Source organism: Lactuca saligna, chromosome 4, assembly GCF_052625555.1.
Source record: "Lactuca saligna cultivar CGN05327 chromosome 4, ASM5262555v1, whole genome shotgun sequence".
In the NCBI taxonomy this organism is placed as follows: Eukaryota; Viridiplantae; Streptophyta; class Magnoliopsida; order Asterales; family Asteraceae; genus Lactuca; species Lactuca saligna.
Window position 1 is genome coordinate 234,228,154 of NC_136420.1, and position 14,983 is coordinate 234,243,136.

The window sequence follows — 14,983 nt, forward strand, 5'->3', positions numbered from 1 at the left end:
CTATCGAAGGTGATTGGCTTGGAAGCAACAACACTCCCTCAAATCTGGGGTGACAGTCCCCAAATGTACCTTTCGATCTTCTTGCTCTCTAGAGCAACTATTCCTGGGCAAAGGATTGCCAAATCACTGAACCTGTTGGTATGGGTCATGATATCTGAGCCTACCATGGTAAGGCCCCAAAGTTCCTGTTCGAGCTTTTGCAATTTGCCCTGTGGATAGTACTCTTGCAGTAAGATTTGTTTTAGGTTCTCCCAGCCCATAGAGTTAGCCACTACTAGCGTTAGTGACTTGACATGACCATTCCACCATGTCAGAGCTCTTTCAGAGAAAGTACAAGCAGCGAACTTCATTTTGTTCGCTTCCGGACAAGAACAAATTTCAAAAACCGCTTCAGTTTTCTCTATTCACTGGGATAGAGCCATTATTCCTCCGGCCCCATTAAAAGTAATGGGTTTTCTATTCATGAAATCTTTGTATGTACAGTCCCCTAGGTGACCTTGACGTTGGCCATTTGTAGAACTATTTACTCCCCCAACAGAACCATTGTTACTTATTTGTACCATTACCGGTGTTACTGCAGCCGTTACAGCAGCTATCAATGCGGCATTTTCTGTTGTGGGAGGGGGTGATGGTGGAGGTGGTGCGTTGTTGACACAGCGTGTAGATCTACGAGGCGGCATTGTGCTAATAAAGAAATAGAATGAAGAACATAAGTTTTTAGTGTGTTAATAAATTTGTCATTTTTATCAATTTATAAATTCGATTGAACTACCTATGGTTTAGAGTTTGACTCTTAATAAAAGTTTGCACGGTTTTAGATAACTTATGAATCTGAGTGGTAGTCAAAGAATTTATACACAACTGAGTTTCTTCATATATATTAAACACATGCCAAGTTACATTTGGATTTAGGAAAATTTTCGACCCTTCTAAGGATCTCTGATACAGAAGTTAAAGAAAAGTAAGACTTTTAGCCGAGTTCCTAATCTATAACAAAATTTTGGGATTTAGCAAGCACTACTTGCGGCGTAGGTTGCGCTTGGAGCTTGACTCCGCGTCTGATTGCTTTGCTTCCATAAGAAGCCTATCGAAGGCGACTTGCTGTTCCCTCATCTCTGCGAGGGCTACAATCATTTGTGCTTGGAATGCATCGGCACAGAGATGGGTGTCATCCTGCAACCTATCCATTCGACGGATGTCGGAAGTGTGAACTTGTATTTCCACTTTGACTTTGCGAAGTCGATTTGCTTGGACCCCGGATTGATAGGACTGGTTGGCCAGTTTGCCCACCATGACGAGAGTGCTCGGTCGGCTGAACCTCCGTCCCTGATGTTGTAGAAGTTCTGACACATACCGTAGGGAGGACGTATCCCTTGTTGTTGGCTCCAATGGTGGAGGTGACTTCCCCAAACGGGACTCGGTCCCTGAAAGTTCCTCGTGATAGCGGGAGGTTGAGCGGCTGGAGGGTCGACTACTTCTGGTTCTGAGTTCGTACCAGAGTCATCCCCTTCATCCAACTCGATAGGTTTTTCATCTCTTCGGGATCCTCCTCTACCCATCCTCCATTTCCCTGGTTCGGGTAGTAGGGGTCCCCTGGTGGGTAGAATCTAGCCATTTGACTATACGAGAATAGGGTTATAAGAATTGAACAAAATTTGAAAACATGTAACACTAAATATGTCGATTAAACTATTGCATGCACCAAATACTCCTATAGTATTTAAATTTGTATGTTTGATACTAGTGTTTATTTTGGTAGGTTTTGACTTGTTGCTCACTACGACCATTCCTCGACATACGTTAGTCCAATCTCGGGTAAATATAGTTGATCAGGCTATATTTGTCCCAAATTTGATTACATATATCGAGGACTAATCGTAGTGTCCAACTCGTCTTAATACTTCTTGTATAGTTCTAACCATGAAAATATATTGTTGTATGCATGTATTTTGTACTTTTACGACCCAAAATAATCTATTTAAATGAAACGAGGTTTTAGGTGTAAAAACATTTTGTAAGAGTCTTTAAGTCCCTAAGCATTTATAGTTTGTATATCTTATGTGGTTCGATATACTTAGTTCACTATAAACAATGCTCGTCACACCCCCAAACCAGAACGGCGAAATCGTTCAAGGATGGATGACTTCATGTAGTATCGTAACAATTGAATACATAGTAAAGAAAGCAATACAACCGTCACATATATAATTTAAAAGTTTACATTGTTGAAAGGTACTTGTTTCACAAGAAATTACAACATGATGTTTAAAATGAAATTTAAACTAACGTCGCAACGTCCCTTCTTCAAAAGCTGCAGTTTACATGTATTACTGAATCCCTGAGAAATACAAGTAGTTTTGAAAGAGTATGTCAGCATTTAAGCTGGTAAGTTCATAAGTATTTATTGACAATGTTTATATGAAAAAGAATGAAAATGGTTTGTTCACGTTAAATGTTCCAAGAAAATCCCATATTTTCTACATAGTAGATGGTAGTTTGATTTGTTCCAAAACTATAATGCAATAGTGCTTTTCATGCCTAAAATAGTAGTTTTATGTGTAAATCGTTAAGGCGTTTGAAAAACCCGATAAATCAATGTGTTTTTAATACTCCATGTGAGTCTTATAACCATGCTATTTTCCCAGGATGCCTATATAAACGTTCTTCAGGAGTTGGAAAGTTATGACGTTTGTCACCCCAGGCCTGCCGGCCTAGCTGTAGCTAACAACTTAGGTGTGGGATTGTCAATCCTGTATAGGTCTATACACAAGTATCACGCCCCCCCCCCCCCCCCTCACCCCCCTTACAAGGGATTGTGGTATATAATACAGGACTTAAAATGCATAGTCGAAAGTACGTGAAATGTCTCACAAAATTTAGTATAAATAGATTTACGTATGAAAATGTCCATTTGTTCTTGTATATGAAAATATCTTCTTTGATGTATTGTACCTAGTATGTAAACGTTCATGATTTCCTCGTAAACTATACCTATTATAGTTTTTCAAAGTGTGTTTCGTTCATATAGTAAACCCTAGTGTAATGCTCAGTCCTTATGAAAAGTATAACACGTAAAGTGACTTAACTGTTCACATATACCTAATGTGAAATGGAGCATTTGATTTGTGTGTGTATATATATATATATATATATATATATATATATATATATATATATATATATATATATATATATATATAAACACGTTTTATTTCCACAAGACAAGGTGTTATTGAAAATATATATTTCATACGAGAATACTCATGTAGTAGTTTATGAATCACATATGATTACTTAGATAAAAATTTTATATAGTGAATCGTTAAGTTACACACGTTAATAACCGTGTGTTTTACTTGCATTCCACCCCCCCTCCCCCCCTTTAATATTGTATAAAAAAAACATTTATAAAACATTTAAAAACGTAGTTTATAGGGGTATGAACTCACCTGAGATATCGAAGAAGGCGAGATAAAAAACGAGCAGAACTTTGACTCGAGAAAGCGAATTTTCTCGAGATTCTCGAGAATCTCGGGAGCACAAACGACCTTCCGGGCTTGAGTATGGACGCTGGGGCTTCGGGATATCACGTGCACGGAAAACGAGGCAAAAACTCAAGAAAGATGAGAGAAAATGAGTAATTTCCCCGGAACCCTCGCATCCCTTTTATAGGGGCTGGGAACCACCTCGGTACGCGGTTACGCTGGGCGTACACGTGCGTTAGCGTGACTGCATCCTTGACTGCCTCGGAGCTCGGATGGTACGCGGCATAGCCTCGCATAGGGGGCGACGTGGACGATCTGAGGTCTAGTCCTCGCGTACGCTGGGCATACATTGTTACGCCGGGCGTAACTTGGATTGGGCCGGTGACTCCCCCTTCGAATAATACCGAATTTTTGTTTTAAATTTATATTTTTATTATTTAGTAAACTTCAAAAATTCATATCTTCGTCATACGAACTCCGTTTTCGACGTTCTTTATATCCACGTGTAGGTAAGACTACTCTCTACAACTTTCCTTTAGACTCCGTCGGCAAATTTTGAAATTATTTTTTATTATTTATTTTTAAAAGGTCGGGGTATGAAAAATTCGTTAGAAATCCATAACTTCTTTATCCGATATCTGATTTTTCCAGACTTTTTACCATTGAAAACCATTGTTGGGACCTTCGATTCTCATTTAGGTCACCGACCAAAAGTCATTCGATCTCTGTTTCGAGTTTTTGGTTGTCTACTACTATACCGAACTTGGAAAAATCATAACTTCCTCATACGAAGTCAGATTTGGATGTTCTTTGTATGTATGCTCACGGTTTAATGATATCTAACATAGTAGGCAACCAAAATAGATACTTTTGTACATTTTATTTTTAAAGTTAATTCCGTTATTTTCAAAAGTTCTTACAATACTTGACTTTTTAAGTCATTACATAGAACCGAAATATCGGGTTCTCACACAAAGGCGTTAATGCCGACCCATGGTTTATTATGAATAGGATGCTATTTGTCTGCCTGACTTTGCATGTATGATATCTGATATGTATATCGGGTGGGGCCCGATGCCAGACGAGGTTCGATGACTATCATGTATGCTATTTATCTTTATAATTCTTGCATGTGTTTGCTAGGCTGGGCCTAATGAATGTGATGTGGTGGGCCCATCGCATATTACTGACAGATCTGTTCCGAGCCAGGCTCGATGCCGGGTGGGGTCCGATGTCGGGCGGGACCCATTAAGTGTTTGATATTTATGGTATGAGATATTTTGGAGAATTCACTAAGTTTCATGCTGACGGTTTTTAGTTTATGTTTCAGGTACTTCCTGATCCAAAGGGAAAAGCTCAGAGTGATCACATCGCACACACCACATCGTTCCGCATTTTATTTAACTCTGATGTATATGAATGTTTTGATTACACTTTGATTCATTTATGGTTATGTAAACATGTTTGAAAGATAGTTTTATTAATCTAAAAATTAAAAAATTTAATCTTAATTTTTTAGATGTTACAGGACTAGGGGTAGATATGACCAAAGGATTATCATCAATTTTAGGATATGGTATCTCATGTTAGACCAATGTGTTCCCGTTTTCAAAGAGTATATTGATGGAGTTGGTTTCTGAAGTTAGAGTAATGGGTACCCGGTTGTAGTTTTGATAGGGAAGAATAAAACCACACCCTTTAACATCAGCCTTCAAAAAAGGTAAGCGTATATAATATTAAATGTGTTTTAGGTTACAAACATTGACAAGAAATTTACTTAACCAAAACACATATGACGTTAGAAAAATACCATGAAAAGCCTCTATGAACATATCATAAATATATGTTGGACATCTAGTTGAAGATTAAATGTATATAAGTAGTAAGCACTTCGATCTTTATTTTATGTGATCGTGCAGATACCGTGTACTTGTTCCATATTCCCAATATATTATATATAGATTTCATAGATAAAAAAAATATTTATAGCTGTTATATACTTATATGGATACTTTGAACACGTATCACATTCTTCAATATCTTACTATTGAAATAAATCAACTGATGTGAGAAGTGTAAATTAACATTGTATATTACCAATAACATATATACGAGGTATGTAATAATATTATAGATTTAAACAAAAATATATATATATATATATATATATATATATATATATATATATATATATATATATATATATATATATATATATATATATATATATATATATATATATGACATTATTAAAATGGATATTTATTTTTACAATGGTTCTTATTATTTTATTTTTCTTCATCATGTGGAAACGTTTTAGTATTTCATCTAAAGCTGACAATGGGTCGATTATGATTAGGTTCGGGTTCAACCTATTTAATAATTTAGTTGAAAATTTCAACCAAATCCAACCAAGTTCAACCTATTTAAATGGGTTGATATTTCCAACCCAACTAAACCTTTTAGATAAATAGCTTGTTAACACGTTGAAATGTTTATATAGTTTCCGATCCAACCTATTAAATAAATAGGTTAAACTTGGGTTAACCCATTTAAAATCAAATAAATTAATTAATTAACTAAACAATATACCACGTAATTTAGTTTCATATATTAATAAAACTTCATAAGTATGACAAAAGCACAATCTCAATTAATAAATAGAAATAAATTGTTCAAATAACATTAAAAATATTTAATTTTAAATATTTGAAATAAATTGTTCAAATAAATTGTTCAATTAATTTGAAAGTAATTTTAAAGAGTGGTTAGTATTATCGATGTTAAAAAATGATAGAAGATGGGATTGAATTTTTATAAAACATAAAAAATAATACAATATTATAATTTATAAATTAGTACTTTGATTATACATGATAACATTCAAATATTTATTAAATTAATTATATATTAAAGTTAAATAGATTGGCGGGTTAAAAACAAGTTGATACCAAATCTAACCTAATTATTTAAATGGGTTAGACGGGTTGACCCATTTAATTTAAATTAGTTGAAAATTTCAAAATAACCCGTTAATTTTGGGTTGGGTTCAGGTTGAATTAACGGGTTGGATTAATATTTGCCAGTTTTAATTTCATCTTCCGTATAAAGCGATTATCTCTTAAATTATATAGACCACAACTAAAATATTTAATAAATTAACTAACTATGATTGTCAAAAAAAACTAACACAATTGACAATTTACAAAACTAATAAAACAAATTATTATAAATATCATTATGTTTAACAAAGACAAATAATATATATTTTGATTTCAAATCTCTATATTCATAAATACTGCACTGTTGATTCCAAGCTAACAACCCCAATGTGTAATCACAATATGATTGAGTGTAGTCCCTATCAAGGTTACCTATTTTATTTGGCGCTTGTGTGAATCGCATTCCATCAGTTTTGGCTCTATTACGGCGGGGTATCCTGTTTCCTTCGGCGCTTGTCATGGATGTCCCGATGGGATTGATGAAACCGATCATCCTCGTGTGTTGCCCTTTTGCCTATGATGTTCTTCGGTGGATCTTTATATGGTGTGATATTCCTTTTCAGCAATACTCTTTGGTTAATGGGCTTGTGGCTTTTACTGCGAGTTGGGGAAACTGTCAAAAAAAAATGTTAGCCATCATTTATGGCTATTTATGGAGCATTTGGAGGACCCATAATGATAAAATTTATGTGTCAGTCACTAAACCGGTTGATCACATTATCATTATGGTGTTTTGTTTGGTTAAACATTGGGCGCTTACTAGATTTGCAATTGGATTGGTTTGTGCTTTTGCCCTTTCAAAATTTTGTAATCTCTATTTTGCTTTTTTTTTTTTTTTTTGTTTCTTTTGTTTTCCCTTGTGGTGTCCCTTGATAGGTTTTAGGCTCAATAAAATTATGCCTTTCCTTAAAAAAAAAAAAAAAAAAAAAAAAAAAAAAAAAAAAGATATATATAGTTAACTAAAAAATATATGTATATTCCATAAACAAATCGTAATAATTAAACATTTAGCTATAATAAATATTCTTAATTCTTAAGAAGTTCTTAAACTTGATAGAATTTTATCGGTTAACCATGTAGCAAACGACAAATGGAAAATAGAGTAAATTACTAACATCGTCCCTATGGTTTGGTTAAAATTGTACGTTTGGTTCCTAACTTTTCTTTTGCATTCGGATCGTCTTTGTGGTTTGATTTTGTTGTATTTTTTGTCCCTGTGGTTTGATTTTGTTGCGTTTTTCGTCCTTTGCATACATAAAATTAGGGACCAAACATTAATTCTGACCAAACCATAGGAACGAAAAATGCAACAAAATCAAACCACATGGACAATCCGAATGCAAAATAAAATTTAGGAACCAAATATGCAATTTTAACCGGGACGATTTCAGTAACTTACTCTAGAAAATAAAGCAATTATAATCTCCTTTACAGAGCCAAGTGCTATGAGCATTTACCATGGGAAAGAGGTAAAGAAAAATCAACTGTGTTACTATATATAAACAATTTGAAATTTTTATTAGTGGACATAGCGAACGGTTTTCTTTTTTCTTCTAGATCACGATCTATCAAATGATTGGTCCGACTTGGGAGTTGTAAACTGGTTGGTGGTTAGGCCCACAGTGGACTCTTGAGTTTCATATACACAAATAAAATTATGGTTCTTCTCCTACCAATAACTGAATTATTTTCGATTTATTAATCAAGTCAATCCAATAGCATTCGGTCACGACCTTAAAAGGGTATAAATATGTTTTCCGTTTCAATCATCCTCAACCACATATCAAAAACATTCGTGTTGTCAACACACTACGCACACACTCTCCCAAGAGAGATCTTATCAACATAAATTCTCCCAGAAATCAAAAGCACCTCAAAACAAAACAAAAAAAAAATGACGTCTTATGAACATGCTATTGATGAAGAATGGGTGAATCTGAGCTCAATGTTCTCTTGTGATCAAGATTCAAGTCATTTCGCTGGCCATGGGTTGTTCTCAGGTGAACATGATCAAGGTTTTGACCATGAATGTCCTTCTATTCTTTGGTCAAGTGCCAATGAATCTAATAGTTCTAATTCATGTGTTGTTGATGATCAGATTTTAGTCTATGCTTCTGATCATGATCTTAAACCTACTTTCTATAATTATTTTTCTCAAGAAAGTAGCAATGCTACAGATTCTCTTCCCTACCCATGCCAAGATATTTTCCAGTTTGAAACACCTACAAATAACGTGTATCATCAGTCTAAGGAATTATGCATGATGGAAGGTGACAATAGCAATTACATGTTACTAGCTAAGGTGTTTTCTGATGATATAATGGAAGAAATACTTTGTTTGACACAAGATGAAAAGCTTGAGAAGGGTAAAATGGAGAACTCCGTTGGTCAAGCTGTGCCTATCAAGAGGAAATACGAAATGCTTGAACTTCGTCCCAATGCTTTGGAAGATGGAGGCGACAATGAAAAAACTGATAACCCCAAAAAGAAAACTCGGGTTGCGAGAGATAATGTAAGTATCCAGTGATTCATTTAATTATTCTTAGAATGTGGAGTTAATTTGATGTATTTAATTACATGATTAACGTTTCGTAATGAAGAGAATTCAATGAAGTGTACTTAAAATATTGTTTTAACTTTTAACAGAAAAACAAGAAGAATTTGCCACCAAAGAACCAGAAGATGATGAGTGCTACAAATAGCAACGAAGATGAAACCGAAGAGAGAATTCTAAACAATGAAAAAATTACAAACAAAAATGATGGAAAAGGGAATATTGACCAAAGTTTTAGTTCTAGTTGCTCCGAAGATGATTCAAATGTTTCTCAAGATTTAAATGAAGGACCAATTAACTTAACTGCGAAAACAAGAGCTAGTAGAGGCGCTGCAACTGATCCGCAAAGCATCTATGCAAGGGTAAGTTTTTGAAAATATGTATTAATTTGTTACTTATCTTTTCGACAAAATTGATGTGTATATTTTCTTTTGAAACTAATACGGGTTTCAATTTCAATTTTACAGAAAAGAAGAGAAAGAATTAATGAAAGACTTAGAATCCTTCAAAACATTGTACCAAATGGGACAAAGGTTGACATTAGCACAATGCTTGAAGAAGCAGTTCATTATGTGAAGTTCTTGCAGCTTCAAATTAAGGTAAGATTTGTAGAGATTGAATCATCGTTTTTACAAAAGTTATTAAGTATTAGAAGTCGAATTTAATAAAATTATGTGCTTCTTAATAATTCTTACCTATGTTTAATTATTTTCTGGTGAAATAATGCAGTTGCTGAGCTCCGATGATACGTGGATGTATGCTCCAATAGCATATAATGGAATGGATATGGGTCTCTACCAGAATATTTCACCCACCATATAAAAGTCACCTTTAAGAACTTTTTGTTCATTACCTAATTAGTTACTTCACTAAAGAAACCAAAGCATATTATATAATCCGACGTGTATTTATAATGTAATTACGGAATATATTTTTCTGGATCAAGATATTGATTTAATGAGGTGTAATGAAATAGGATCTTGAATTAACTGCCCATGTTATTGGACATGTGGTGGATTATTAAGCTTTCTCAAGATCCGTGGAACATTGCACTCAATCATATATATGTTAACTGATAAAGTGCATGATCCACTGAATCTATTACTTTGAGTTCTTTTTCAATAATGCATCAGAAAGTTAATAACAAATATACATAAGATATAAGATATTGATATTCTTGCATGTTCGTGTTTCTAAATTTCATGTTGATACTAGAAATTGAAATCGCTGAAAACTGATGTGCATGAACCGAGTCTGGTTTTGATGGTATATCATGGTAGCATCACAAGTTTTAGATAATAATCATTAAACTTGAAGCAAACAAATATTATATTTATAAAATGCGCATTTTACTCCTTGTCTAGTGATTATCACTTTGGATTTAACCGCTTCATCATGGAGAGGGTCTTAAGTTCTAATCCCACAAGTTGAAATAACCGCAGTTTACCTTTACGCTTCCTGGTATGGGCTTCGTTCTTATGCATCGAATCCGACGTGGACGAGTTTGTTACGCATAAACACCGGCCCGGTGGGGTGTAATCGTGTTGTGGAGTGGAGCTTGTCACAGACAATGACGGAGGCAAGGATTGGTTGGTTAAAAAGCGGTTACAAATTTTTTTAAATGGCAAACTATCTATAAATCTACTCCTAAATACCACATATGTCTCCTAAAAGACTTGAACTCATAACCTTTTATTTGAAAGGATCACTCCTTACTGTTAGGTCAAAGACATTTTGGTAAAACGGTCACAATTAATCCAACCGTTGTATGTATCTATTGATATATTTAAAAAAAAAAGAAGAATTATTAATTTTTTATATTTAAACCCATACCACATTTATTTATGAATACCAACCTTTTTATATACATTTCACACAAACACATTCATTTCTCTTTATACTTTCATATACATTTTCATATGGATCCTAATCAAAATAATTTAACCACTCCAAACACCCCAAATGATCTATAAGTGCATGTTGGTGGATATATGCATATGTTAACCTCGTCAAATCAACAACAACCGCTATTCATCTACCTTCCATACGCCACAAACTACTGCCAAAAACCCATACCACATTAACTTATACCACAACAGTTCCATCAAATCCAATTCAAAACACAATCATCTAAACCTCAGCAATTTCAAGCACAACCATCTTAACACCAAACTCAAGTCTCATTTTCTTAATCCCAACCTACAAACATCGACGCTGACGACGATAAAATGGTCCATGAAACTCAACCATCACCTAGAAGAAGACAAAAGAAAGGAAATGCTAAAAGAATACCTGGGGTTAGACCGAAAAATAGGAGGTGATGTTAGCGAAAGCTTGGATTTTTATATCAGAAGGCAACCAAACCGGCAACGCACAATTAGGAAAAAAGTTTTTGGAATCGTGTTTTAGACAACTTTCACGTGGACTTCTGAAAAAACTCATGTCGCACATACAATGCAGTCAACGGAAAATGGCATGAACTACGAGCAGTTTATACCAAATTTAATGCAATATTTGTAACGTCCCAAAAATATGATAAAAAAAATATTTTTAATTTAAGTAAAATTGTATTCCAACATTATCCATACATCCCGAATAAAATAAGTGTATCAAACATCATAAAAATAAGAGTGAAATCTCAAATGCGGAATCCATATAGTGTATGCGATGCAGTCAACCTGAGCTCTTCTCTTTAGAACCTGGAGTACCTGAAACATAAACTGAAAACCATAAATACAAAACCTATTGAATTCCCTAAGATACCGCATACCATACATTGTCACACCCCAAAACCGGAACGGCGGAAAATGTTATGGGGTAGACGATGTCATGTATAGTATCACAACAAAGCATATTAGTAAACAAGCAACAGCATCATCCATTGCACTAATAATATAATTTTATACAAGTGTGTTCTGTGAAGTTTATAAGACATCAAAAATGTAAATCAAAATAATAGTTGAGTCTTGAACGAACTCCATCTTCTCAAAACCTGGCATCGATACCTGTCTACTGATGACGTGAGAATACAAGTTATTTTGAAAGAGTTTATCAGCTTTAAAGTTGGTGAGTTCATAAGCATTTTAGTGTCATTAATTGTATGAAAATGTTTGTAAGTGTTTGAATGTATAAGTTTGTAAATGTTTGTAGTAAATCTATAAGTGTTTACTTGTAGTAAAAAGTTTGTCGCAAATGTTTGTAAACCGTTTGTACAATGTTCGTATCTTTCTAGAAAAATCCCATATGTTCTACTAAACTGTAGTCTTCTACCAAGACCCAATGGTCGGTTTGTTTGTTTGTAAGAGTATGTATTTTTCTCAAGTCTAACTATCATTATCAAAATATAGTTTGTACATTATCGTTTAATGAGGAAACGTTTCAAGGTAAATGTATTAAGGAAAATATTATAGAACTGTAGTTTGTATGTGGAAACTACCGTAGTACTACTTACCTTAAAGCCACTGAATTATAAGGTAAGGTGGGATTTGTAACCATATTGATTGACGGCTATAGGACATGACGATGAAAGACATCGAAAAAAAATGTGACATTTGTCACCCCTTGGCTTGGTCGGCCGGGGACTATAGCTAACAGTCGGGTGCGGGATAGTTTCTCTCGTACAGATCTCTACACACAATGCCCGCTCTCCCTCCAGGAGACTCTCGTTACCAACATGACAACGGTGGAATCTGCGTCATGTAGAAGTAAATCTCATATTCTAAATATTTTGTTGGTGTATATTACTTCTGTTTACTTATAAATGTATATGCATATGTTCTCTTCTCTGTGCTCGTATAAATAAATAAATAATATATATATATATATATATATATATATATATATATATATATATATATATATATATATATGTTCTTGTTTTTTTCCTCATAATAGTAACTTATGTTTTTTTCTTGTCATAGTAAGTATCGACTCATGTATGAACTAACTCTTTGTATGTTTCCTTGTACTAGAAGTAATGAGTAGTATTTTTCTAAACTATACATATTATAGTTTACTAGTAGAATTTTTGTATAACTGAATGTATTGAACTAAGATAAAAGATATTATGGCTTATACATATATACATATTATATAACCAAGGATCAAACGACATTCGGACAAACAACCGGGTACTCTAAGTCCACAACCAAACAAGGAACAGGAAAATAAAGTGAGTTATCAGTCCTAAGTCCTTCAAACCTTACTTATATAACTATATATGCATTAGACATGGTTTTGATAATATATATATATATATATATATATATATATATATTTAAAATGAAATTTTGCAAAACCTTTTGAAGAGTTTAATACAAATATTGATGACTTGATGTCACTTTATAAAACGATATAAAAGTAGTTTGGCATATAAGAACAAGATTGATAAAGAGTTTAAAATTTAAAATAGTTTGATAAACATTTTGAAGTAGTTTTGTTGACAAAACAGTTAAAAGTATAATAAATCCATTTGTTTGATAGTTATAAATCACATGTGATTGATATTATAACTATAATGATTTAACTTGTATCCCCCCCCCTAAAAGCATTTAAAAACATTTAAAAGGTTGATTAAGGGGTATGAACTCACTTGTAGCGAGTGGTTTGGATGAACTAGTGGTATAGGATGCCAGGTGTCAAGTGAAGACTTGAGCACACACACGGACCCTGGTTAGCACGTAATGACACATAGATGCATCTAATTAGTGATTAAACAACTAATTTAGCAAGTATAGACACTCTAGAACATGGAAAACACTTTGATTCAAGTGTTATAAGTACAAAAGGGTTGCATCTAAGGGTTGTAGGGATTCACCTTGGAGTTTACGGCCCATGTGTAAACTCCCCATGAGTTCACGGCTAAGGGTTGGCGGCCCTAATGAGTTTACGGCCATAAACTCTTGGTATGTTGTACATTTTGATGTTTAAGGTCCTTTACTCACTGTGGAGGTATTCTAGACCTAGTTCTCAGGCTAAGGAAGGAGCTAGTGCTCAATTGCACCCGTCATTAGGGTTTACGGCCAAGGGAGATTGCCTTGGCCATACACACCCTTTGTTCTTGATTTCTTTGTGTTTTCAAGTCCTTGATTCATCATCCTAACTAATAGAATTGTAAAGGAGGTAAGTACTTACAATTTGAAGGCTAATGGAGGGTGTTTTCAGCCCAAAACACTTAAGTGTTCTTGGTGTTCTTGATGATCTTGAAGATCTAGACCCGAAAGATGAAATTTGTGGATGAATTCAAGAGTGAATCAAGAAGAAGTGATGTATTAAATCACAAAGGGAATGAATCACTTACATTTTTGAAGTTTGGAAGCAAAAACCCTATGATCCTTAGGAGATAAATCGAGTTCTAGTCTTATAAATGGTAAAAATGAAGAAAAATAACTAAGGGCCATATATATAGCATGGAGTTTACGGCCTCCATGAGTTTACGACCGTAAACTCATGGTCCTTGGCAGTAAACTCCTCATTTGAGGGTTTATGGCTAGCTTGATTGTAACGTCATGAATTTCAAAACCAATTTTTTTCATTTTTACAATCATCAAAACATCGAGTAATAAATTTAGGTTCCAATGTAACAATTTAGTCACGACCAATTACATAACAAAGATCACAAAATGGTTTCCCCGAGTGTGTGTACGATCACGCCGGCGCCTTCCCACGGTCCTCGCTAGTACTTGAAACACATAACACCACAACTGTAAGCATAAATGCTTAGTGAGTTCCCCAAAATACAACCTACGCACATACACCTTTCCAGGCCCTGACCTTCCGGTCCATGTGTCTCAGGGGACTTCCGTCCCGCCTGAGTAAACCTTCCGGTCCTACCCACGTCAACCTTACGGTCCATATTACCACGCCTTCTGGCCCATAACATATTGCCTTCCGGGCCATATCAAGCATATCATACATAGCACATATAACGAATAACTTATTAC

General features: G+C 34.4%; 1 protein-coding gene across 1 annotated transcript; it reads left to right on the top strand.

Annotated features, from left to right (window-relative positions):
- Nucleotides 1–8,270: 8,270 nt before the first annotated feature.
- Nucleotides 8,271–9,999, top strand: LOC145039053 (uncharacterized). The gene is made up of 4 exons (XM_078987194.1): nucleotides 8,271–8,999; nucleotides 9,134–9,403; nucleotides 9,509–9,640; nucleotides 9,771–9,999. The coding sequence occupies exons 1-4, from the start codon at nucleotides 8,382–8,384 to the stop codon at nucleotides 9,861–9,863; spliced, it is 1,113 nt and encodes a 370-aa protein (XP_078843320.1). The 5' UTR covers nucleotides 8,271–8,381; the 3' UTR covers nucleotides 9,864–9,999.
- The last annotated feature ends 4,984 nt before the right edge of the window (nucleotides 10,000–14,983 follow it).